A 27,600-nucleotide genomic window follows, 5' to 3' on the forward strand; every position below is an offset into this window, starting at 1 on the left:
TAAAGAGAAAGAAAGCATATATTTTTGGATAAGAGAAAAAACTTTACGGTAAAAGTTGATCGTACTCCTGTTTGGTAATAATGAACAACTCTTTATAGACGAGCTTTACACAATCTGAGTAAGTAAGATCCTGCCTCCAGGCAATGTCGGTGACAATTTTTCATAGATGCAATTAACAAGCCAAACTGTTCCACCATGTCTTCATGATAAATCTACTTGTTTTAATGTCCAAAATTAACCAGAAAGTTAGCAAGAACATTCTTAGTGGTGAAGGCTACTATATCTTCATATAAAATTCCTAGGACAATCCTTTATTGAAATAATCCATCCAGCAGCAGCAAATCTTACAAATTTTAGTGGTGACAAATATGCCACCAGTGGAAATCAATAGGTCTCATCCTGTAAAATAAAAGCATGGAAAGCATTTACATGATAATCCTCATAACAATTTGTGTTCTGAAGAAGGGTCACTGGACCTGAAACGTTAAATCTGATTTCTCTCCACAGATGCTGCCAGATCTGCTAAGTTTTCCCAGCAATTTCTGGTTTCATTTCTGATTTCCAGCATCTGCAATTCTTTCAGTTTTTGAAGTAATTTATTTTGTTCAATTTTGTGAAATTCTGTCAAACAAACAGTCATGAGCCTTGGGGTAAAACGTTTTCTTTATACATTTAAAATTTCAAATATCCTTCATATTTAACAATGAAATAAATTCTTGTAGTTAAGACAAGTAGATAACAGTTTATAGGCAAAACAATTTAGCAAACAAACTGATTATATGCACTTCAGCAATTCTAGAATATCTGAACAAGACTTTGAATACAAGATTGGTAGAATATAATTTTAGACATTACATAACGAAGAATATCAATTTAAGGTACATGCTACTCAAGAATAATGTAGAAGCAAACCATCACAGCTACTGCATCAGTGAATTGATCACTTCTCTGTAGAACCCATTTAGATTTCCCTCTTGGACTTCCTATGTGCACTAACTTCACTGCACAAATTTGCTTTTGTTATCCTGAGAAATGATCATTATCACCTTTTTCTTACTTATTTACTAAATACTGTTACAGTAGTTGTAAGGCATGTGCCTTGAGTGAAGTCATGATCGAATTTGTTAATCTTTTCATAGATTCCTAAGTGGCATCTACCAAATGGATTTTACAAATAGACTATCTGGAATGTTTGTCTTCAAAATTCAGATTACATCAAGTGAAATTAAATATTTAAATAAGATGATTTTTCTGATTTGTACCAATATGCAATTACAATCCATTTTTCCTTATTTAAGGCAAATGACAGGCATTGCAGATAATTGAGCTTGCATATTTACATACTTGGAAATACACACAGGTTATTACATAATTTTGATATTTTCAAAGGTTGCATATAAAGCAAACAGAAGCTATAGTTCGATAATCTTGACCTAAATATAAAATGAGCGACAATAAAATAATTAGCAAAGCTGAAAACAGGTTCCATTGGTCTATATTATATATATATATATAAAGTGAAAACATCAATTGCAGAATTCAGACTTGGTAGCAAAATGTAATTGTTAGAATAGTCAATGAAGCTTTGATTGCAGTATATTTCTATCAGCTTTATTTGGAATGCCATCTAGTGAGGGAATTTTAAATATATAGAGTGAAACCTATGTTCTAATTCTTTGAACTAAGGGTGTCTGACTGAAGTCTGCATGGCTCTACTCATAGAAGTCCTCTGCATCACAATGAAATTACAGTCCTGTAAAGTTTATCCTTTAAATAAAAAATGTCCTATTGTACATAGAGTTATTTTATTCAGACATGGAGAGAAGCCCAGCCTCAAGTTATCTTTCTACTACTCTGGGGTCCTTACAACCCTAATGTGTGATTTTTGTCCTTAACCAATCACTTCATCACAGCAATTTAAGGACAATTCTTTTATTGCGTCCTCCAGCTCCCTATGAAGAGTTAGACACTCAGACATTTCACTTAGTCAGGAACCTTATTGTCTGTCGGGTATCAGACATTAATTCTTAAGGCTGTTGATAAGGCCATCTAACCAGACTAAATGTTTTAACTCCTTATCAGACTATTGAACCAAAGAATGATTCACCATTCACCAAGGTACCTCCAATTATATTCTCACATGAGTTAGCTTACTCCTCTTAGCAAGAAGTTTTGCTAAACACAATTAATATGGCTATTTAAGTATCTGGTCAGCTGCTCACCCACCATTGCAGATATATCATGTGGTCACATTCTCTTTTCCTACACTAACCAAAGACCCCTGGACTGGTGTAACTGTCGTGTCCAATAATACGCTTTCTTTAGTTCATCCATGAGATGTAGCTGTAACTGGCTGAGTCAGCAGTTAATGCCCATCTCTAGTTACCCTGGAGGAGGAGGTGGTGATTTGCCTACTTAAAAGACTATGGTCCGTGCACCGTATGTAGACCCACAATGCTGTTCGGGAATTCCAAGCTAGTTACAGACTAGTTTCCAGAGAAGTGTAATTTAAGCAATTTGGGGGAAAAAGGCATAGTGAATTAATTAGCTAGTAATTAAACATGAGATACTAGAGCTGAACTTCAAATGAGACTGCAAATAGCAACACAATAGTTGGCAGTGGTTGTCTTGCAAAAAAAAATTACAAGCAACATTCTACTTCAGTCAGTAAGGGACAAAATAGCAACTAAAAAAAATCAGTTTAGCATAAAGCTAGAAAGAAAAAAAAAGTCACAAAATATATTATTTTTGCACAGGCATTCACCGCAGAGGCCTTCATCCATGCATTAGTTAATGGCTGTGACCACAGTACGTAAATACAAAGGCTGTCTCTTCAAATTTTTCATTTATGTGCTGACAAGGGGTTAACTATCTGCTTTTATAATAGAATTCACATACAAAACTACTAAAATAATTTTTTCAAGATATGTGGGTATTACTGGTATGGCCAACCTGTGCAGTCCATCTCTAATCACACTTGAGGTCGTGGATAGTGAGCTACCTTTTAGAACTACTACAGTTGAATTGGTGCAGGTATACCCACAGTGATGTGAGGAAGGGAGTTGCAGGACTTTTATCCAGCAAGTGAAGGAACAGCAATTTAGTTCCAAATTGGACAGCATGTGGTTTGGAGGGAAATGTGAAATGACAGCACTCCCACACGTTTGCTGGCCTTGTCCGTTCAGCTTGGTAGAAGTGGTGTGGAAGGTGCTGCTAAGGAGAATCAATGAGCTGCTGCATGCATTTTGCACATGGTGCAGACCTGACACTGTGTTATGTGTGAATGTTTAAATTGATGGATGGGGCCCAATCAAGTGGACTGCATTGTCATGGATGTTGCTGGAGCTGCAGCCATCAAATAAGTGAATATCATGCTTAAACTGTGTCTTGTAGAGGATGGGGAGGCTTTGTAGCTTTGAGTCAAGAGATTACTTGCCTCAGAATTCCTGCTCTCTGACCTGTTCTTGTATCTACAGTATTTATGTTCTGGTCTAAATCAGTTTTTGGTCAATCGTAACCCCAGAATGTTGACAGTAGAGAATTCAGTGAAATAACACCAGAGGCCAGTATCCCATCACCATGTCACCCTTCATTTACACACGAACAGTCCTTGATTTCTGTACTGCCTCTTCAGAGTCAGCTATCAGAGTGTCAGTATCTCTGCCACTTCCCTTCTTATTTGTCACCCAGGGCTCTCTGATTTAACTAGAATAACAGCCCCAATCAGGGAACTTGCATTCCACGAAATCCACCTGGATGACCTTGTTACAATCACTCCAATGCCCTTAAACATCAGGGGGAGATGGTTAGATTTTCTTCTTGGAGACGATCATTGCTACTGTGTGAAATAAAAGTTACTTGAACTTTTCAGTCCAAGCCTGAACACTGTTCAGCTCTTGCTGTTATGAGCACAGATAGTTTCAGTATCTTTAAAGTTACAAATGATAATGCAATTAACTGCAAATATCTGCCCTTTTTACCTAGTGATGGATGGAAGGTGCCATTGATAAAGCAACTGAGGTTGGGTTTAGGACATAAACCAAAGATCTCCTGCAGAATATCAGGAGGCTCAGATGATTGGCTTCCAACAAACACAACCACCTTCTTTTATACTTAGTATGACTCCAACTATTGAGGAGTTTCTCCACCCTTCCATTTCCAAGTGACCTAGATTTTACCAAGTTTCCTTAATATAACACTCAGTCAAATACTGTCTTCATGTAAAGGGCGACTAATCATGTTCTTTTCAGTTCAGCTCTTTTGTCCATGTTTGGACCTAGGCTGTAGAGAGATCTTGAGCCAAATGACCCCAGCATAACTCAAGCTAGGCACTGGGATCAGATTAGGGTTGACTAAATGCCACTTGATGCCACTGTCAGAAGGGTCTAGGCCCGAAACGTCAGCCTTCCTGCTCCTCTGATGCTGCTTGGCCTGCCGTGTTCATCCAGCTCTACACCTTGTTATCTCAGATTCTCCAGCATCTGCAGTTCCTACTACCTCTGAAACTATTTTCGATCACTTTGCTGATGATCAAGAGTAGACTTATGGGATAGTAATTGGCCAGACTGAGCAACTTTCCATGTTGGCGTACAAATGCCAGAGATTTAACTGTACTGGAACAGTTTGTGTAAGGGTCTAGTAATTTTTGGAGCACAAATCTTCAATACTACTGGAATGTGGCGATTATGGGCTCATATATCTTGCAGCATCCAGTGCCTTCAACTGCTTCTTGATATCAATTGGAGTCAATCAAATTGCCATCTGTGTTGGTGATTGCAGTGTGAGCATTGTCATTCCAGGTCAAACCTATTTGTTGCCGTTGCTTCTTCCCCTGCATTACCGACATTACATCCTCGACTCCTCTATCTCTCTCTGCTGACTTTCCCCCAGCCCCAAACTCATAAAAAGGGCAAGAATTTTAAAAAGTACAAATCAATGACATATTTTAAAATTTGAAATTTTATAGACATAAAACAATATATCTATTAGGAACAGACAATACAAAATCTGTGCTAATATACAAGAGGCAGCTCGTTCTCAAGTTGCGGCTACATTTATTTGACATCTTCTTTCTATTTTAACAGTTGCGACCTCTCTCCAGATTAGCAATAGTATTGAAGATTGTGCTCCAAACATTACTAGGCCCTTACCCAAGCTGTTCTACTACAGTTAAATCACTGTTTAGTATCCTTTTTTCTATCTTAACAGTTGGGACCTCTCTCCAGATTGGCCATTTTAACTCTTCTCAGCCTCTTTGGTGAAGACTGAAGCAAGGCATCAATTCAGCATCATCTCCTGAGACTTTATCTTGCTCATCTATTAAATGCCTGAAAGGTCTTGCTTTTATTAGAATGCTTTACTATTTTAGTTTTGAATCCTAAATACTGTACAATAATGTCAATTTTAATTACCCAAAATTTACAGAAACTAAAGCTGTTGATTATCTGAGCTATTCAGCAGGTATGCAACAAGCAATCTATGTAAATGTATGATTTGTCAAGCTTTTACAGATGTAAGAAGTGATCCATAAATATGACAAGTCTAAAAATCCAAAGTCTCTACTACTCAAATTTCATTTCACTAACATGCATTTCAAAATGCTGAATAGTGAAGAATGTTCCACTGTGTTCTTGTTTTGCAAGTTAATAAGTGATGGTAAAAGCCAGTGAATTAATTCTATTTATCAAATGGCATGGTTTTAAAGTAAAGCTTAGCCTCAATATAAGACCTTGCCTACATTGTCACCATGAAGCTCCAAAGCTTTCTGAAATCAGCTTTATGCTGTTATAGAAAATCTATTTCACTGTAGCATCATCCATAACGATAACACCTAAGTGAATAAAAACACTAATTTAACCAATCTTGCAGTAGGCAATATTTTGCAAAATGTCAGTGGTAGTGTATGTTTTGAATTATAACTCAAATGTGCAGACTACATTATTATTCTCCACATTCTCCAATTCTAGTCGGTAGTCCAGATAATTGCACGAGTGATCTGGAGTGGAAGATACTGAAAATTTCCAGAGTAGGCATATTTTGCTCCTCAAAATACGTATTCTATTTAGAATAGCAAGACAGCATTATCAATTTGTTTCTGTTTTTCAGAGTGTAAACTCTCAAATCTTTGCTGGAACAGTTATCACAGCCAGAAATGACACGAGTAAGGTTGCAGTCACACGAGTTAAAGGGAAGCACAAGTTTGCTGAGGCCCACGTATTAGAAATGTTTTATAACTGTTATGATTGCAGTGAAAATGGGCTACCAATATTCAACTTGCATCACTTGACTTTAATTCACGGACTAAAAGAATACTGCTCACCTAAAATAGCTGCTGTGACCATCATCCAAGCACAGGAAACCCACACAAAATATATAAAACCAGCTACTTTGAAATTACCATTTTAATCAAGAGGCTGTGAAATTTAGTGAGGCGTGACAAAATTTTCATATATTTTTCTCCCATTAAAAGTTGTTTATAACTATCAAGCTTGAAATGAAACAATTACACAGACACCAGAATAAGCAAAGGGACAGCACATTAACAGTAAGCTCTTAAGCAAAAAGCAGAAGGGAGAAAACAACATAGACTGCTAACAGCATGAATACGGGGAACTATTCCCACTGCCTGCTTCTCATAATCTCCGTCCAACTGAGAAACCAGCTGATGAAAAGCAACTTGGAACAACAATGATTTCCTGAGAACGCTAGATTATCTGAGCTTCACCACTGCAAAGGAAACAAAACAAGAAGTAGCCAAATAGTTGGACTCAGGTCTTTTCATTTTTTCAAACCAAAGGACTCTTAAGATCATACCTTGTCTTTTCTGTCTTTAGTACACACCCCCACCTACTTTTCTTTGATTTTCAGCATTGGTATTTATGTTGTATTTATGTTGGTTGTTGAATTTTATTATCACTTGTTTTGGGGTAATAGGCATTAATACTCCATCCTCTTTTGCCTGAGAAAACTTTGGATTTTGCTGTCCTTCACTTTTGAACTGGCTAACTAAGTTTAAAGTGCAATAGTTACGTGATAAAGAAGAATTTCTTGTTAAAAATGTTGGTTAAAAAGAGGAAAGCTGTGACTTCTCCTCACCTGTTCATAACATAATGCATCAGTTATTAAGTCACTTGGATGTGGCAAATCCCCAGATTTAAGCTACTAAGAAAAGCAGATCCATTCCCAATTCACTGTAGCTTTCCAAATAAAGCCTGATATATTTTCACAAATGGATGATTACCATCCTAACCATGGTCCCTTATTATCACATTTTTAAAACTTAAAATAGTTTTTCCCTCTCCAGAAAATCAACTACTAGATGTTACAGGAAAAAAAAACAAATCAAACAGTAGCTGGCATTTCAGCTACTCATACCTGTTCCTCTGTTCAGATTATTTAGTTAAATACATTGCGACTTTATAAATCAAGATCTCTGGATATCAGAATAAACTACTGAATCAGACTTGTAGATTTTGTTGGAATGTCTTTGTCCGGAATGATCTAGTTGAGCGTAAATTACTGGCCCCTATGGCAAAACAACAAAGAAAATAATTATTCAGATTTTAATTCAGACATATTTAAAAATTACAGGTGCACGGTAATTAACATAATCAAATTTAAAGGTTATTTTAACAAACTAAGTCAAAACTCAAACTGAAAGTTCAGTACGCTTCTGGAAAACTCTGCTATGAGAATGATGTTGTTTTCTGTCATGAGATATTTATGATGGATCCACGTTAAGATGATATGAATCAAGGGGAAGCACATCAGGGCTAGGAACAATTACATATGTGCTGTCTTATGACACCTGTCAGAAACACTACAAAATAAAAGTCAAGTTCACTGATTTATTTTTCCTATTCAAATAGGCTTACCCCTGTAGCACAAGAAGAGTTTAACGGTGCAATCAATCTGAGCCCCTATAATATGAGCACTTAAGTAAAACAATAACACGTTTTTCTCTTTAGTTCTTCTGATACCCACATCATGAAGATTTAAATAACAAAAGTAAAACATTGAATGCATTATTCCTCATATTGATGCACACTCCCAATTTCAGATCACCACAGTCTTCAAAATCATTCCGACGAAAGTGGTATCTGATGCACCTTTACCATTTTGTTTGAACAGAGCTGCTATAATTTACAACAGTGTAAAGCATCAATCTATTGGGAACTTAGTGGAGGAAAGGGAAGTCCTATTACAATAAGCTGTTTTGATGGAAAGAAATAAATCTTACTGCGCTATTAATTTGTACATTTGAGTGTAGAATAAACTTGCTTAAATCACTCAAATCAAGTCTACCTTCAACGAGCCCAAAGAAATGAATGTGCAAATGTATTGATATTCAATCCATGTTACAAGGGAGTCTTAATGGGACAGTCATGGATCCTGCTGGTGTACAAGTGAAAGAACGGAAGAATGGAGGTTGGGGCTCGTGATTAGAAATGGTGGTCAAATTCACATGGAAAAGAACAGAAAAAATTAAATGATGCAGACGAATGGCTAAAGCGCAGAGCAGGAACTGACAAATGGCAATACCCAAGTAACCAGTTTGCTAAACAGCCTCAGCTTTCAGGTGACCAATGGAGGGGAGGATGCAGTAACGCATAAATTGGGGAAAAAAATCCTAGTTTCTTGTCCAATTAATTTTACTGTGTAATTTATACCATAAAATTAAAATAAACAGAAGTCAGCCAGAACTTCCTAGAGCCATTAAATGAAGATCGGACTTGCCCTTGCCTGTTAAATTGCTATTAGCTTTTACACAAAGGTGCTGCAAATGGGAGTTGGAATCAGTGTAGTGCCCTCTACTGGGCATCTAAAAATGCATGAGCAGAGGAGTTTATTAGGCCTCAACTAACAATGAAGCTAATAACATTCAACATTGGTTATGTACAAATTGCACACCAGCTTCTTGTGGATCAACATGTCTGCATAAATGTTTCAATCCAGGATCTGCTGGCCGAGATGTACTACACTATCCTAAGTTGTGTGAAAGCTACATTTGCAGTCTGGCTCCCCCATTTAAATATATTGAAACACAAAGTTCCAATACCTATTGTTGTAGAAGTAGACTAAATTTTCCACAGTTGTGGATTGTCCATTTCAGTTCAAACATCTCTCCAATTTGATAAGACTTAACTACTGTCAAACATCTTCTGGCAGTGAAAATTAACCTTTACAATTTTGTGGAGTGTCATTCCTTTCATTTTGTTTTGAAAAAATTGTTAATCCTTCTTAATCCAAATCTATTTTTTCCCCTTTATTTTAAGTTTGCTTTTTTTTCTGGGATTTGAGACTGACACGTTCTCATTAAGACTGTTTAACAACTTGTCAATCTGAATTTGTTATGGAAATGCACACTTACAAAAAGAAAAATCAAAACATGACTGAAGAAACAAAAATATGAAAAGTACTCAGTAGGTCAGGCAGCAATGGTGGAAAAAATTAAAATTTCAGGTGAATGAACTTTCACCAGAACCATGGACCCCTTGGACAAAAATCACCAATCTGCATTGTATCTTCCTCTCTCCACATCCAATGCCCAATCTCCTCAGTGTTTACAGGACTTAAGCAAAATATTTCAACATGGGAAACAAAATATCTATCTAGTCTGGAGAATACAAAATAAATTACACAGCACTAAATGAAGTCAGAAAACAAGTTAGTTTGCAGGTCAGATCACCTCAAGACATTTTCATTTCATTTTTAGACTCTACAAAAGGTTTATACTTTTCAATACATTTTGTACAAAACATAAAGGACAGTATGTCAATTGGAAACTTAAAGCTAAATAAACTAGGTATTTGAGGTGCTTATTTAAAACAAATCCATTTAATGAAGAGGCTCAAATGAAGGATTTGACAATAAACAGAAAAATGTATAAAATTTTACCTGAGAAAGAAAACAAAAGAAGAGCAAATCATACCTGGAATGGGCCAACAGAACTATGATTCATTGAGTCCTTCACACCTGATACTGCTGAACTTCTCAGAGGTTGTTCAGTTGGGAAGACATTTTCTATAGAACTGCCATTTTTTTCAATGCACATTGAAGCATAAAGGAAGCACCAACATGCACATTGGGGATTGGGAGGAAGCAATTACAAATGCTAATAAAGTATAAGCTGAATGGCACATACATTGACACATGCACAAAATACAAAACTTAAAATCAAGCATTGAAACCCCATCTCAGCCACTTAATGTGATGCAGCACTGCTTTAAAAAGTCAAATAGACTGATTTTGTTTTTGTGCAGTGCACACTGAGAGTTGGAATAGTATATTGTCTAAATTCTAATTCAGAAATGGGTTTCCAATACCTTGAGTACAAAACTTAAAAACAAATATATGTGCAGCAGATTTATAAATACACATTAACAGAAGGGTGCAAAAGGTTTGTTACAATACATTACCAATTTCTTAGCACAGACAACCACAAATAACACATTAAATCAAGGCAGCAAGAACTCCATACCAGACAAGTTGGCAAATAAACATACATTTAAAAGTAAATTCTTTACACTTCAAAGTCAGGCAAAAGTCTCACAGAAAGTTCTGTATATGAGTCAAGCCATCAAGGGAAAACATCAACTAAAGTAGATAAAAGGTGCAGCTCTAACTACTGTGGCCATCATCCATGGTTTCCAACTTTCACAAATGGGTTAAATGATGAGAAACAACTTCCAAAACACAGATTAAAAAAAAAAGGTAATAAACACAGAATCTGACTTCAGTGTCAATGGCAAGATAAAAACAAAGCTGGTAATGGCTTAAGATCACATTTTATAAACTGTCAATGTCAAACTGTATTAGTTCTGGGAAAGAGCAGAATGATAAAACAAAACTGTGAATGAGGTAAAACTCTACCTGCATTCTTTTTGTTACAGACCAGATTGTTCAAAATCATTTCAGTATTCTAACACTGAGCCAATACAACAGCTTTTTCTCACTGAGTAACAACCAATGAATAAAGGATGTTAATTGTGAACTAAGCTGTAGCTCTGAAAAAATAAATGATTAAAAGTACAGACAGGTGTTTTGTGATGCATGCCTCAAGTGGAAGTCAATAATTAACTTGAAATATGTGATTTCTGGCTTAGTTTGCAGGATTGGAGTACTATGTACAGTTTTGGCTCAATATGAAAAACATACAGCATTGTTCTCAATTGTAGTTCAGAGAAAGTACACTTGACTCATTCTGGGGTGAAAGGCTTAACTTATGAAAGAAGGTTGAATAAGTCAGTCACTACCCACTGGAATTTAGAAGAATGACAGATGATCTTATTGAAACATACAAGATCCTGAGGAGACTTTACAGAGTGAAAGCATGCTTGCCCTTCTGAAAGAGACAAGAACGTAGGGGACACAATTTAAAAACAAGGAGGTCGCGCATTTAACAATGAAATGAGGAGAATTTTTCTTTTCTTGGAGTGTGGTCTGTGCAATTCTCTTCTGCTGACAGCAATGGAGGTAGGGTCATTGAATTTATGCAAGGTTGAGCTAAGTAGATATTTGGTAGAGGGGTAGGACCAGATAGGGAGCTGAGATCACAATCTTATTCAACAGCAAAGCAGGCTCGAGGGGCTAAATGGCCTACTCCTAAATTCTATGTTCCATTACAGCCCTGTTGTTGCTTGCTATGGAAAAGTTATGATTGGAAGGCAGAGTGAAAAAAAGTAAAAACCTGAGCAAATACCTCCTATCTGATAATAAAGGTGGCATTAGAAGGTACCTACCAAGAAGCCAGCAGTTAACATCAACCAAAACATTTCAGCTGAAGATTGAGAATGCCTTGGGAAAGCAGTAGAGGTAGTCAGAAAAAAGAATGCCCTGTGCAAATTGTTAAAAATACCCAGTAAACTTTCATAACGGGACATACACTTCTAATGATAGAAGCTGGCAGTCAGATGTCTGAGGATAGAAAATTGGCATTTGTCAATCTATCAGTTTATACCAGCCAGTATTTTATCAAATTTAGTTATGAGATTCCCCAGTGCCCTTGTGAAGGAATTGGTGTTGCTTTCTTGAGTTATAGGTACACATTACACTGCTGTCGGAAAGACATTCTACGATTATGAACCAACATTGGTGAATGAACAGTGAAATATTTCTATGTCAGGACTTGTGCCTATAGGTGATATTCCCATGTGCACGCTGCCCTTGTTCTTCTTGGTGTTAGAAGTCAGAGTTTGGAAGTGTCAGGGTGATGGGTTAAGTATTAGATATTATGATACTGGAACAAGAAAAAAAGTACACTGGGGACACTCAGATAGTACATGCAACAGCGATAAGGAGTGATCTCCATTAAAGCTTTTAATAGGTTTGTGACTTCAACTGAGTTCTTTTGGCCCAAGATACGACAGGAAGCATCCTTGAAAAGATGTTCCTGAACTAACAATCCAAGAGGTCTGGAATAATGCTCTATACATGAGTTCCGTTCCCACCATAGCAGCTCATGGAATTTAAAGTCAATCGATTAGTAAATCTGGAATGAAAGAAAGCTCATCTCATTCACGGCTATGAAACCATCAGATTGTTATAAATATCCATCTGGTGCAACTAATGTACTATAGGGAAAGAAATAAGCCATCCTTATTTGGACTGGTATTTATTCGACTCCAGACCCAAAACAATGTGTTTGGTCTTCACTTCTTCCTGAAATGTCCCATCAAACCGCACAGTTCTATCAAACTATTACTGCAGGTGTACCTAAGTTGTATAAGTTGCACTAGTTCCAGAAGGCGGTTCACTGTCACCACCTTTTGAAGATCAATTAAAGTTGGGCAACAAATGCTGACCTTCAGGACTGTAAAATAATTTGACTTGTTAGCAGATGATGAACACCATTCATAAAATGTTACATTAGGAAAATACAGTTCTCCTTACAGTTTTCCTCTCAAGGAAAACTTACACTTCAAATCAAGATGAAGGAGCTCAAAACAAAAATATTAAAGTAAAAAATTGTAAAACTGTATTTCAAAATCAAATGCAAAAGTATTTCCTCACTTCTTTCAGGTCTTCAGATTTTCTAATTATATTTTTCATCATGTAAAGGTTTCTCCAGCTGTATAACAAATTAATTTGTAATTTTTATTTCTAACCAATTGACAAGAAAATAATAAATGCTTATTCTGAGAATGTTGAACATCAATTTTCTACTGTTTAACTTCACGATCTGATTGCAAAATTATTTGTTTCAATGCAATATTCTGTCTCACTAAATTAAGTTGACATGAATTACAAATTTGAATTCCTGTCGAAATCCTGTTCTGTTCAATTTTACTTCGTTTTAGTAACATTAATGATTCAGGGGTGGTGCCAGAGGAATGGAGAATTGCAAACACTCAGCCCTTGTTCAAAAAATGGTTGTAAAAATAGGTCTCTGACATTTTGTGGTGGGGAAACTTCTATAAGCAATCAATCAATCATTCAGAATAGAATTAACAGTTATATAGAAAAATGGGGGTTAATTCGGAAGAGTCAACATGGAATTGTTAAGGGAAAGTCTCATCTAACTAACTTGCTGGAGTTTTTTGAAGAGGTAACAGAGAGGGCTGATAAGGGCAAAGCTGTTGCTGTGGTGTACGTGAACTTCCAAAAGACATTTAATTCAAAGCAACACATCAAACCTGTCAGGAAAGTGATAGGTCATGGGATAAAATGAATAGTAACAATATGGATATAAAATTGTCCGAGTGAGAGGAAATAGAGAATACTGGTTTAAGAGTAATTTTCAGGATGAAAGAAAGCTTGTAACGGATTCCCCCAGGGGTTGGTATTGGGACCTTTGCTTTTCTCCATTTATATTAAAGATTTAGATCTTGGAGTACAGGAGCAATTTCAAAGTTTGTGGACAATAAGAATTTCGAAGTGCCACAGGAGAGTGTAGAACTTCCAATACACACTGACAAGTTGGTGGATTGGGCAAATAAGCGGCAATGAAGTTCAATGCAGAGGTATGATTAATATACTTTGGTACAAAAAACAACTAGAGACAGTATAAAACAAAGGTTACTATTCAAAAGGGACTGCAGAGGCAGAGAGACTTGGATGTATAGTGCATAAGTCATTAAAGGTGGCAGGATAGAGGGAACTGTTAATAAAGTACACAGTAGTCTAAGCTTCATTAATAAGGACATAGAATGCAAGAGCAGGGAAGGTAAGCTCAACCTATATAAGTCAAGATCATGCCTTAGCTGCAGTATTGAGTGCAGTTCTGGTCATAATACATTAAGATGGATGTGAATGCAACGAAGAAAGTGTGGAAGATGTTTGCAAGAATAGTTCCAGGGATGAGAAATCTCAGTTCATGACGATAGATTACAGAAGTAGGGAGTGTTGTCTTGGGGTTCCTTGGAGAGGAGAAAACTATGAGGAGACCTGATAGAAGTTTTCAAAATCATGAGGGGTCTTCACAAAGTAAATAGGAGAAACTGTTCCCATTCATAAAAGGAGTGAGAACCAAAGGGCACAGTTATAAAGTGCTTTACAAAAGAAGCAAACGTAAGGTGAGATAAAACTTGTTCACAAAGTGAATAGTCCAAGTTTGATGGTTATTTAGTTAGAAACAACATGCAGGATTATGGGAGAAAGGTAGGATTTTTGCAATAGGTTAAAATGTTCAGGGAGTTGGTGCATACACAATGGACCAAATGGTCTTCTGCATCATAACTGTGATGCCAATTTTCTTTTGCAAACCAAGTTGCCACCATACAGGTGTTACTTCCACAGAAGCATTCAATGCTAACCAGATGTCAGTCAAGCAGGACTCAGATCAGGCAACTTCTCTTCATTCAAATCTGAAATTTTTACTGGAAGAGCAATTCACACAAAATGCAATCTAAACACAGGCCTCTAGTTTTAGTACGAGCATCACATTTCCAACCACACGTTGGAATCAGAGGAAATATAGCAGATACAGGTCACTAAGCTTGAGCCTGCTCTTTTGTTCAATAAGATCATTGCATCTTCCACCACTATTCCCGTACAACTTGATATCCAAATATTTAGACATCTATCGATCTTTGCTTTCAGCCTCCACAGCTCCCTTGGGTAGAGTGTTCCAAAGATTAACTGTCCGAATAAAGAAATTCTTCTTCAGTGCCAAATGAGACTATATCCTGATTTTAGATACCCCACCGGGGAAACAACTTCCTACATCTATAATATCAAAGTCTGTAAGAATTATGTAGGGCTTGAATGAGATTCCCTTTCATTTTCTAAACATGAGAGAATATAGGCCAATCTCCTCAATCTCTAATTATAGGTCAGTCCTGCCATCCCAGGGATCAGTCTAGTAAACATTTGTTGCACTCCTTCACTGGCAAGTATATCTTTCCTTAGGTAAAGAGATCAGAATTATATACAATGCTCTAGGTATGATCTCACGTAGAGTCTATACAATTGCAGCAAGATTTCTTTACTCCTGTTCACAATCCTACTGCAAAAAGGCAACATACCATTTGTTTTTTTAACTGCCTGCTGCACGTGCATGTTAGCATTCAGCAACATATGATCAAGGACACCCAGCTCCTTTTGCACATCAACACTTTCCAGTCTCTCACCATTTAACCAAAGTCCTTATTTGTCTTTTTCCTACTAAAGTGGACAACTTCATATTTTTCCAACTCTATGTTCCATCCACCATGATCTTATCTACTCACTCACCTTGTCCAAATGCCCTTGAAGCTTCTTTACACCATCCTAATAATTTACACATAATTTTTGCATCATCAGTAATTCTGGAAATATCACATTGGATCCCCACATGCAAATCACTGAAACAGATTGCAACCCGCTGGGCAACAGGCACTGATCCTTGCAGTAGCCTCCTAGTTGCAGCCTGCTAACCTCAAAATGATCTATTTACTCCTGCTGTTTTCTATATATTAATCAATTTGCAATCCATACCGGTGTGCTACTCCCATGTGCTCCAATATTGCTATAACATATCCAAATAAACGACATCCCCTCGTCTAATTTGCTAATCCTCAAAAAAACTTGAGTAGGTATGCCAAATATTATTTCCTTTCATAGATTCATGTTGATTCTGCCCAATCCTGTCATGAAGTGTCCAAGTAACACATCCTTTATAATATTTTCTAACATTTTCCTGATTACTGATGCCAAGTTCCCAGATTTCTCTCTCCCTCCTTTCTTAAATAGTGGGGCTACATTTGGGACCTTCTAATCTACAGGAACCATTCCAAAACCTAGAGATTTTGGAAGATGAGCACCAATGCATTTACTATCTCTACAGTCACCACTCTTTCAACATTATGGGCTATAGATCATGTTGATCAGTGGATTTATTTGCTTCCAGTCCCATTAATTTCTCCAATATTACTACATTTTAAAATTACTAATAATTTCTTCTGCTCCTCATCATCATAGGTTCTTTGATATTTTACTATTCCTGGGAGGATTTTTGCACTTTCTTGCATGAATAATTTACTTTGCAGCAATTCTTTATTCTCCATTATAATTTTTTCTGTCTGCCTTTAATGTGCCATATTTTTCTTTCCTAATCATTTCCTCTTTATGAAATGTACTTATAGGTGTTTTTACAGCAAGTATTTGTGTTTCTGCTGGTTCACTTACAACTTATTTTCTCTATTTCAGGGTCTTGGTCCTCCTTTGCCAAATTCTAAGTTGCTCCCAATCTTCAAGGTTTCTACTTTAGCTACTTAGAAGCATTTTCCCTTGATCTAATACAATGTTAACTTCTTTTGTTAGCCATGATTGGCTGACTTTTCATGCTTGGTTTATGTGTCTCAAAAAGAATGCAAATTTATTATGTTTTATCTATTCAAATGTTGGTCATTTCCTGTCCACTGTCATATGTTTTAATGTTAGTTCTAAAGTAGACAATGCAGTTAGAAAGCCTTCCTTAACAAGCTTTTTAGATCAAGATTATTAAGTTTTCTCATTGCATGATACTAATAGCCCATTCTATGGCTAGTTCCTCAACATAGAAAATAATTCATAATCATGCAAAATCACACAGTTTACATCTGAACAGTATTAAATATTGATCTTTTGGATTTGGCTGAATTTTAGCCACAACTTACTAGTATTCAGGATCAGTTCTTTCCAGTTCCACTGAATTGCATGGAGAACAGAAATAATTCATGGAAAAATCAATCACAACAATATTCTGAATTATGATTCTTTACGTAACAATTAACAGCACACTTCAAATTTACACCCAATTCTCCTCAATGTTACAACAAAGTTTAGAACTTTGCATGCATTAGTTCTTTTAGTCACACATACATTAATTTTCCAGCATCATGTTACAATATTAAATATTTAACTGAAAGCAAAATTGCAAGCCACTAATTTGCCTATTGGGCACACAGGACATTTTCTCATCTAAATACACTACGTTTCAAAATTTTACTAATGCTGTACCTACATTTAACTGTAGTTAGTTCTTTTCAAAACCGAATAAAGAAAAGTTTCCCTTGGCTGTAATTTTCAGATATATCACCCATGTGCCACTGACTGTAATGGATTTGGAAACATAGCTTGGTGGAGAGATATAACACCTCATCATAGCATGAAAAAAAAATTATGACACAAAGTGTGGCTGTCAGGAAATGTGCACTAAAATTAATATTTGTAATAATATATAGATGAACTTAAAGTTTATCTATGTTGAATTAAGGAATAAAGTATGTTCACATTACAATAGCGTTTGTATTTTAGATTCTATTATTTCACCAACTGAAAACCTGCTCACCATTGACAAAGGTGTATGAAAATAATAATGGGGAACATAAACGAAAAATAGATTGGGTGAATGCAGAGGATTACAAATTTTCAATTTTAACAGAAAGTATTGAATATTTCTTGCGTCAGTACATAATTAGCCATAGACAAAAAGATGGTAAGCAGTGAATTGTGATAGTAAGGGCAGAAAGGGATTGCTTTAATGCAATATCTTGCCTCAATCAACACAGGAAAACAAAGTCAAAAGCCTGCAGACAAAAAGGTGAGAAGGGTATAAGTCATAGATTTATACGTAAACAGGAAACAGATTGTATCAGACTTCAAGCTCATAAGAAAATAGAAATGGTTAGACAATGACTTTTCACAATTTAATAAAAGCTGGAGCAGTGCCAATGTACTGATGGGTGCCACAATTACAGCTCTGCTTAAATAGTGGGAAAGGTCAAGCTAGACAACTATTGAATGGTTAGCTTTATATCAATAATAGAAAAAGGACTAGAGACAATAATACCAAATTAAACGACAAAAAAATTGAAAGGCATGGACTGACTATGATAATCAACATAGATTTGTAATGGGGAGATCAGATTTAATTAACTCAATAGTATAGTTTGGTGGGAATAAACATTGAATAGGGGAGAAGAGAAGAAGAAGTGGGACTAGCGGCACAGAAACAGAAATTGCTGGAAAAACTCAGCAGGTCTAGCAGCATCTGTGAAGAATGAGCAGAGTTAACATTTTAAGACCGCTGACCTTTCTTCATAACAGTTCTGAAGAAGAGTCACTAAACCTGAACGTTAACTCTGCTTTCTCTCCATAGATGCTGCCATCCAACCGAGTTTTTCCAGCAATTTCTATTTTTGTTTCTGATTATCAGTTTCTGCAGTTTTTTTTTGTTTAGGGGATAGAGGCACAACCATTTCAATTTTTAACCTGACCACACAGACACACATGGCTACACTGAAGGGACCGACTTTTTGCATGCTAACTTTTGGGTTGCAATGTGGCTGGTCAGACATAAAAGGAACATTAGTCAACAACTCAAGTGGCATCTTTATTATTCAGTACAGCGTTGGAATGAAATCTCTTTTGAAACATACAGAATGTTACTCACGGTCCCACCAAACTGTGCAAGTCACAGGTTCATGGTCAGGAAATGAAAAACCCATTTGCTAAAAATAATAGCTCAACAGACAATTTAAACTAGATTTTAAATCATCAGTACAGCTGACCATTAATGACTATGCTGCTAAAATGTTCCCAAAATACTGTAGACCTAATAATCAAAATTTTAAAACTTCTTTAGTCAAAACCATTTTTCCATCATTACTGCACTTTTCTGACAGAGAAAAGGCTTCACTTTCCTATGGCACTTCATCTAATAACCAGGATGGCATATAATTAAGATAACCAGGTGTAGAGCTGGATGAACACAGCAGGCCAAGCAGCAGCAGAGGAGCAGGAAGGCTGACGTTTCGGGCCTAGACCCTTCTTCATGCTCCTCTGATGCTGCTTGGCCTGCTGTGTTCATCCAGCTCTACACCTTGTTATCTCAGATTCTCCAGCATCTGCAGTTCCTACTATCTCTGGCATATAATTAAAATGGTTTAAAGTGAAAATGAATGAGAGAAAAAGAGGAAGTGAGAGAGAGAAATCAGAGGAACAGCAAGAGAAAGATAACTTGGTCAAAATCTAGTAACAAATAAAATCACTACATGATCATCCTGTAGAGGCTAAGCATCTGTATTAATATAGTATTTGAATTATACCATTATTAGAGGAGACTGAGGAGGGATATGATTGAGATGTGAAAACTTATAGGGGTATAGACAAGGTAGACAGGAATAGACTACTCCCCTTGATAGAGGGATCAATGACCAGGATGCATAGATTTAAGGGAAGGATCAGGAGATTTAGAGGGGATGAGAGGAAAAATTGTTCACCCAGGGGGTAGTGGGAATCTGGAACTCACTGCCTGAAAGGGTGGTAAGAGGCAGAAACCCTAATAACATTTAAACAGCATCTAGATATGCACTTGTAAAACCAAAGCATACAAGGCAATGGAGCAAGTGCTGGAAAAAGGGATTGTAATAGTTAGATGATAGTATTTGAACAGAATGCATGGGACGGGCCTTCTTCTGTGCTGTAGACCACCATGACTCTATAAATAAGAATTACAAAATACATTTGGGATTATAGGGAAATGTGTCCTGATGTTTTTTGGAAGTATGGAATTGCACAGCCCCTTTTTGTTTTAAACTGCTGTGCAGTATGGTAGATAAAGGGACTGTAGGAACATTCCATTTGCTGTGCAATTGTGTGGCTTACACCAAATAACCCTGTATTGAGGCTTGAAATTTGTCACAACCCTTCAATGAGACCTGTGAAAGTGAGGTGAGTTCAGAAATACAAGAGTGGAACGTTGGCCTTTGATGGCAGGTGGCAGTGGGGCTATGGGTGCTATACTTTGGTCAAAGCTTCACTGTGGCCACTGTGGCAACTCCAGACATTCCAGTTTGTAACTCAACATGTGATCCTGAACCCTAAATTAGGAAGTGCTGCCTCGACGGAACACTGGAGTGCAACAAAGTGACACTTGGGTTTAATTTATTAATTGATAGCTAAGGAATACGATGGAAATTTCTAAGTAAAATATGACCTCATTGGGGTTGGTTCTAACTATTGAGAGTTTGCCATTATTTAATATTCTAATATTTATATTTACTGCATTCAGCTACAACAGCAGTATCTATTTTCTAAATTAAACTCTCACTATTAAAAAGAAACCTAGTTATGAAAGCTAATCACTACTGCAGTGATTAGCACCACAGCTGCAATGCAAAATTTTGATATGATCTCATAGAACCATACTGGTATCATACATAGTAAATTTAAATGCCATCCATGATTAGTAATGCACACTTCCTTCATTTGTAGCATTCTTCAAATTGTGTAACAATTTTGTAATTCTACAAGGATTACTATACCTATACCTATTGCAGGCCTGTTATTGCTTGGTGTTTGGCAAAATAGTAATAGTTTTAAATAAAGCAGGTTAAATTCTGTTACAAATTCTTGAAATCAGAGGTGCCTTTGTTCTCTGAAGGTGATTTCCGTGTACCTCAAGTGTAAATTGACTTTTGTCCAATATATACATATATATGTGTATGAATGAAGGCAAAACATCCACTTTGACGTCTGAACTAGATAGTGCTAAATTGAAATGCTCACATGTACTTCAATAGCAAGAAGGCTGTAGTACAGCAGAAAATTAATGTTGCTTAACTATGATATTTTTCTGCTGATACAAGTACGGTTTAATTCCTTATTTTGCATTGTAAAGAGATGCTGCATAATTTAAAATTTACTGAGTCCTATAACCACTGTGTTCACTTTACTGTGAATTTAAAACTGACTAATTCATATCAGGTCTGCTCTCAATTATCCTTCTTGAAAGGGTTTTTCAGAGATTGTAAGGAAACACATCTAAAAGGCCATGGATAGTTGGTTCAGGGCACAAGAGGTGTATCATTATCACAATCTTGATTCATGCCATTGCCCAGCAGTTAAGAACAACAAGAGTAAACAAGAATTAAGAAAATAAATTGTGGGACTGTCTGACATCAATTATCTGGACAATTTACAGACTTTAAAATTTGCAACATAAGTTATTCATTCTGACAGCAAGATGAGGAAGAAATGGGATACCGCTATATCAGAAGTTGTCCAGAATAGCAGGAATGGGGGTAGGAGATTTGGGTCTGACATGGCAGCCAATTTATACATGGTAACTGAAGCTTTAAACCAACATGTGAAATTTATCTGGAACGTCTGAAAATATTTCATATCTATATTGTTCCTTCTCAATATGTAAACAGCTGGGCTCTGTCTGTGATTACCTGATGAAATAGTGAAGATCAGGAGGTGTTTGCATGGTAGAAAATTATAGGAGTAAAGCCATAAATCCTCTAAGCTGAGGCACTGTTGCAGTAGTGTATCATACTGTATTGCTCATGATATCCAATATTTTTTCAATTTGTATACTGAGTATTATTTTCAATCTGGCCTCAAGACCTTAAAGTCCATATTGTTTAAATTATAAAGAAGTTATTCTGTTCTGGATTTCATTTAGAACATCATTGATTGGACATACCTATATCTGGTGCTTTTTGCAAAGAACATTTTGCAAAGCAAAGGGACTGGCTACAGTAGGGAAAATGTTGCATTTACAATTAATGCAAGCTGTTTGACTGGTACAACACTTTCAGAGACAGAGAGAGATCACATGACCCTGTTTGTGGTGTGATGAAGCAACTGGATTTGAATGTAGAGTCAGAGAGGTTAACTTGGTGGAGTAGCACCTTTGCTCTCCTTTCTCCAAAATCACTCTTAAAGTTTGACTTGAAAACTTATTGAAGGACTGCTTCACACTAAGTGGAGGGTTCATAAAGATTAGAAATTTCCATCAACGTGGGAAATTCGGGGAATGGGTCTGGGTGGGATGCTATTCGGAGGGGCGGTGTGGACCTGTTGGGCCGAAGGGCCTGTTTCCACACTGTAGGGATTCTATGATTCTATGATCACTGCAGACCAAGCATTCTTAAAGGAAAATCTGAAATCTGCTACCACTATCTCCAGGTAAAAATAATCAGCTAGCTATAACTGATCCAGGAAGACACATTGGTGTCAACACCCTGTGTGAAAAGTAACTTTGGCTATCAGGCATTTGGGACAATCTGCAAATCACATTTGTTTTAGAAACTTACCTATTACTTTGCCAAAGTACTTTTAAGATAACACTCCACTGAGTGGTTCTCCGTGCATCAGTAGTATAGACCAGTAACTACATATACAGTTGCACAGTTTAAACTGTCAAGGAGTGGCACAAAGAACAGATTTAGCTCACCCCTCTGAAATCGGGTGTAACAATCCCTATCATTGATTATGTGTTGTTCTGTCCTATTCTTAGATTAGAACTATCTTTTAGTTATTATCATACAACTGTTCTCCTATTTCCACATTATCTATTGTCCCACACCCAAGTCAAGCAACGTTTCCTTACTTGTTGGAGTTGAAATATACTGACTAGAGAGCAGTATATGGCACCAGATGCCTCCTTCGTATATTTCACTTACCGTGAAATTCATGGTGGTCACATGTGAATTTTCATTGAGAATAACAGATAATCCAATTAAAAGGAGTGCAAATCTAGTCCTTTATTCATTAGAGAATCATATAGCCTTGACTCATGTGCAAGTTTTAGGACCGAGCAGACAATAAATATACATTCACATTCCCAATGCAGGAACTCTAGCCATTCATCTACTCCACAACTCATCGAACCAAACTGAGGTCGGTTCTATCACACCCTGGATGAGATCATTTAATCCAATTCCTGTAAGTTTCCATAGGATATGACTCAGATCCTGACTAGCTAAATTCAACAAGTGGTCAGGGGCAGCATTCCTGCTACCTTGTCAGAGATCTGTGCATTGCAAAGACTTCCAGACTGGAAGTCAATGGTGCGAATGGTGTTGACAGCCTGATTTTGTGTGCACAGCCAAACAACTTAGCGAGAATGTTGGTCAGGAGAGTCCCTACAGGTATCTTGATAGATATGTGTGCATTTAATACAACCTAAAATAATCTTGACAGATTAAAGCCAAAGTAAACTTATAACTTTAAGTGAATGATAAACGTGTATTGTGCACAAGCTTCCTTATTATGAAAAACATACAGGATCTGCTGATCCAAACAGATAGAAAGAAATTCCAGATTCATTTCTTTTTCTGTACAGATATCAGACATGAGTGAGGACTATTAGAATTAGAATTTAACATCTTTACCTATGAAAAGGAGGAGAAACAACCGCAGTTTGCATTGCTAATCATGATCCAAGCCAGCTGCTGCAGAGTGCTGTTGTAATTTCTTCATTAGCCTACTGCTCAAAAATGGGGTTAAAATAGAGCCGATGTATACACTCAATGTCATAGATTCCAAAAAAAATGAAGACGGCTTGCAAAGTAGAAATGAAAATATAAAAGTTGACTAATTCTGAGAAATCGGATAAGTAAACATTGGTTACAAGTATTCTAACTTCAAGGGAAAATAAGTTTGAGTATGCAGACAATTTATTGGACTAATCCACAGTTTTAAATGGGAGTTCAATCGCTTATTTAAGGGGAACTGGTAGCATACAAGGAAATGTCCTACATTAGTAATCCAGTAGCTCAGGTTCATAGTCCGGTGCCACTTATTTCACATCCCATTGCCACAGCTGGTAGAATTTATATTCAATTAATAGAACCTAGAATTGAAAGTTGATCTCAGTGATGGTGTCCTAGAAACTGTTTATTATAAAATCCCCAACTTGTTTATTAATGTCCTTTAAGGGAGGAAACTATTGTTTGCCTGCCCCGGCCCATATGTGACTCCAGATCCACACCAATATGGTTGACTCTTAATTACCTTCTGAAATGACCTAGCAAGCAACATCCACATTTCATCAAAGAAACAAACAAATTGAACTGTTAAACTCACATAATATCATCTGCTGTTATTCATGTTTACTTATAAAGGGTTACCTAATATAAGCATTCCGTTGGTCATCTTTCTTTTTCTTGATAAAGTACACAATGCCAATAATTAGCAGTAATCCTACAACTGCTCCAATGACTGCACCTGCAATGATGGGATGTTTGGGTAAAGAACCTGGAGAAAGGAAAAAGAAACAAAATTATTCCTTTTTCACATTCTTAGGGTTTCCAACAACAGAACTGCTGCTTAAGTGCACTCACAAGCAAATACAGCATCTATTTTAACATAGCAATTTTTCACAAAGCAAAACAGAGTGTCACAAATTTCAACAAAGACAGAATATGACATTTGTCGAAATATTCCACAACTCATTGAATTCTGGGACGGTTCCAGTGGATTGGAAAATTGCCAATGTGACACCCCTGTTCAAGAAGACAGGTTGATAGAAAGCAGGTAACTATAGGCCAATTAGCTGAATGTCCGCTGTTGAGAAAATGCTAGAGTCCATTATTAAGGAAGAAACAGCAGGATATTTAGAAAAGCTTAATGAAATCAGGTAGATTTGATGGGGTTTCATGAAAGGAAAATCATGTTTGACAAATTTGTTCGAGCTCTTTGAGGATGTAACAAGCACAGCTGATCTAGGGGAGCTGGTAGAAGTAGTGTGTTTGGATTTCCAGAAGACGTTCGATAAGGTGTCATAAGATAGGAATCATGGTATTGAGGGTAATGCATTAGCAGAGATTGAGGTTTGATTAACATACAGAAGTCAGAAAATCAGGATTAATGTGTCTTAGATTTTAAAAATAGAGGAATCTTGTTACAACTGTACAGGGTTTTGGTGAGGTTGCACTTGGAGTATTGTGTACAGTATTTAAGAAAGGATTGGATAGAGTTTAAAAGAGATTCTCTGGGCTGATTTCTGCAATGAAGGGATTGAGTTATTGAGGACAGCTAAATAGATTGAGCCTATATTCATTAGCGTTTAGAAAAATGAGGATTGATCGTATTGAAACATATATGATTCTGAGGGGCTTGACAGGCTTGATTTTGAGAAAATTTAGAATATCTGGTTGGCATGGAAGAGTTGGACCGAAGGGTCTGTTTCCACACTGTACATGTCTATGACTCCATGAAAAATAGTGGGGGATTCTCAAATTAGGGGATGTGGTTACATGGGTGGCACAATGGTTAGCGCTTCTGCCTCACAGCGCCACAAACCTGGGTTTGATTCCATGTTTGGGCGACAGTGTGGATTTTGCACATTTTCCCCATGTCTGTGCAGGCTTCATCCGAGTGCTCCGGTTTCCTCCCACAGTTCAAAGATGTACAGGTTAAGTGGACTGGCAATGCTAAATTGCCCAGTATCCAGGAACATGCAGGCTCTGTGGGTTAACCTGAGAAATACAGGGTTACAGAGATGGTGGTGGTTGGTCTGGGTGGAATGCTCTTCAGAAAGTCAGTGTGGACTTGATGGGCTGGATGGCCTACTTCCACATTGTAAGGGTTCTATGAATAAGGGGACACTCATTTAAACTTGAGATGCAAAGTAATTTATTCTCCTAAAGGCTATTAAATATCTGGAATTCTCTACCCCAGAGTGTTGTGGAAGCTAGATCACTGAAATTATTTAAAGAGAAGGCATATAGATTTATGAAAAAAAAATCAAGGAGAGAAAGGCCACGAGGAGCTGGCATGAAAGAGGAGTTGAGGCCTGGGGCAAATCAGCCATGTCCTATAGGATGGCAGGATAGGGTATGGAGCTGAATAAACTACTGCTCCCAGTCCTACTTCTTTTGTTCTCATACGCAACAAGTGTACAGCAAGCCAAATCAGCATCAGTGAAGAAAATAGACATTTCAGATCCAGACCATTCCCAAAACATTAACATTTTTGTTCTCTCAAATACTGACTGAGGTTACATTTTTAATTCAATTTTCCAATATCCGCAGTATCCTACTTGGAGGAATTTATAGCTCTTCCTCTTTTCTTCAATATGTTCAGTTGAGCAGGCAGGTTCATGATTTAACAACTGAACACCTCCAACATGTCACAATTTGTGACATTAACATTCAGGAAGGAAATATTGAAATGACCAAGATTTTCTGCTCACCTTGTTCAACAACATTCAAGAGAATTTCTGCAGCAGTCTTACTGAAGTCAGATGGATTGATCACTTGACAGGTATAGGTTCCATTATCTTTAAAATCAGTATTTTTTATAATAATGGAAACATCACTCCTGTTGACATTACCATCCCAAACAATGTGGTCAGGAACTTGAGACTTAGATTGTCCCGCTAAATAATATAAAATCTGTCCAAAAAAACAATGAATGAAGTCACATTTCAATAATATTATTCATTAATCAATTATCTTATGAATAAAACTTCAATAAACAATTGTTGAGTTTTATATTCAATTTTTGAAGGTTACAGAGTGAAGGTTATCAGGTAGACCATCAAGGACAACAGAAAATTAATTCTGCAATAGTTACAAGGAGGTAGAATTTCTCCTTGGTTGCATGAATTTATGCAACAGCAGTTCTACCCTTGTTTACAAATCTAAGAACAAGTACTGTTCCTCGGAGTTCCAGTCACATGGATATCAACAGGCACTTGTATAAGATCTGTGTGCTGGGTTGTGTGGCCTCTGACCTTGGCTCAATAACTCTCATCACATGATGAGAAATCAAGTGACATTCAACCAATAATTATGTAAGCAGCTGCATTTACAAGCAGAATCAGAATAACGGGACCTATAAAATGATAACCTATTTTGTAGTGCTTCTAATATCATAAAAACACAAAGCATTCCCACAGGCATTATAAAACAAATAACACAGAGGTACATCATGAGATATTAGGTCAAATGATGAAATGTTTGGTTAAAACGGGTGCATGTTTAAGAGCATCTTGAAAATAAAAGTGAGGTGGAGAGGTGTAAGGAGAGAATTCCTGAGTTCAGGGCTGAAGTGATTCAAGGCACTGCCACTGACAATGAAGTGATTAAAATTGAGAATTCACAAGAGGCTAGAATTATATTCGTATAGATATTTTGGAGGGTTACAGGGCTGGTGGAAATTGCAGAGGTAGGGACAGACACAGCCATGCTGAAAATTTTAAAATCTAGACACTGCTTAACTGGAAGCCAGTTTAGATCAGCACCCACAAAGTTACAGTGAATGGAACTTGTTAGGATTATAGTTGCACTGGAGGTGCTACACCAAAGGTTCACTAAATAGGTCCCCAGCATAGGAGACAACAAGGTGCAGGGCTGGATGAACACAGCAGGCCAAGCAGCATCATAGGAGCAGAGAGGCTGA

The 27,600-nt window shown here is 36.9% G+C and overlaps 1 protein-coding gene across 1 annotated transcript; it reads right to left on the bottom strand.

The window, feature by feature from the left end:
* mpzl1l (myelin protein zero-like 1 like) lies at positions 1 to 27,386 on the bottom strand. Its single transcript, XM_048603081.1, has 5 exons — positions 27,345 to 27,386; positions 26,390 to 26,591; positions 24,324 to 24,450; positions 9,932 to 10,031; positions 1 to 7,525 (listed from the first exon to the last, which is right to left on the bottom strand). Exons 1-5 carry the CDS (start codon positions 27,384 to 27,386, stop codon positions 7,424 to 7,426), a joined length of 573 nt encoding a protein of 190 aa, XP_048459038.1. The 3' UTR covers positions 1 to 7,423.
* Positions 27,387 to 27,600: the final 214 nt, after the last annotated feature.

The sequence above is a fragment of the Rhincodon typus genome, chromosome 11 (genome assembly GCF_021869965.1).
Source record: "Rhincodon typus isolate 14 chromosome 11, sRhiTyp1.1, whole genome shotgun sequence".
In the NCBI taxonomy this organism is placed as follows: domain Eukaryota; kingdom Metazoa; phylum Chordata; class Chondrichthyes; order Orectolobiformes; family Rhincodontidae; genus Rhincodon; species Rhincodon typus.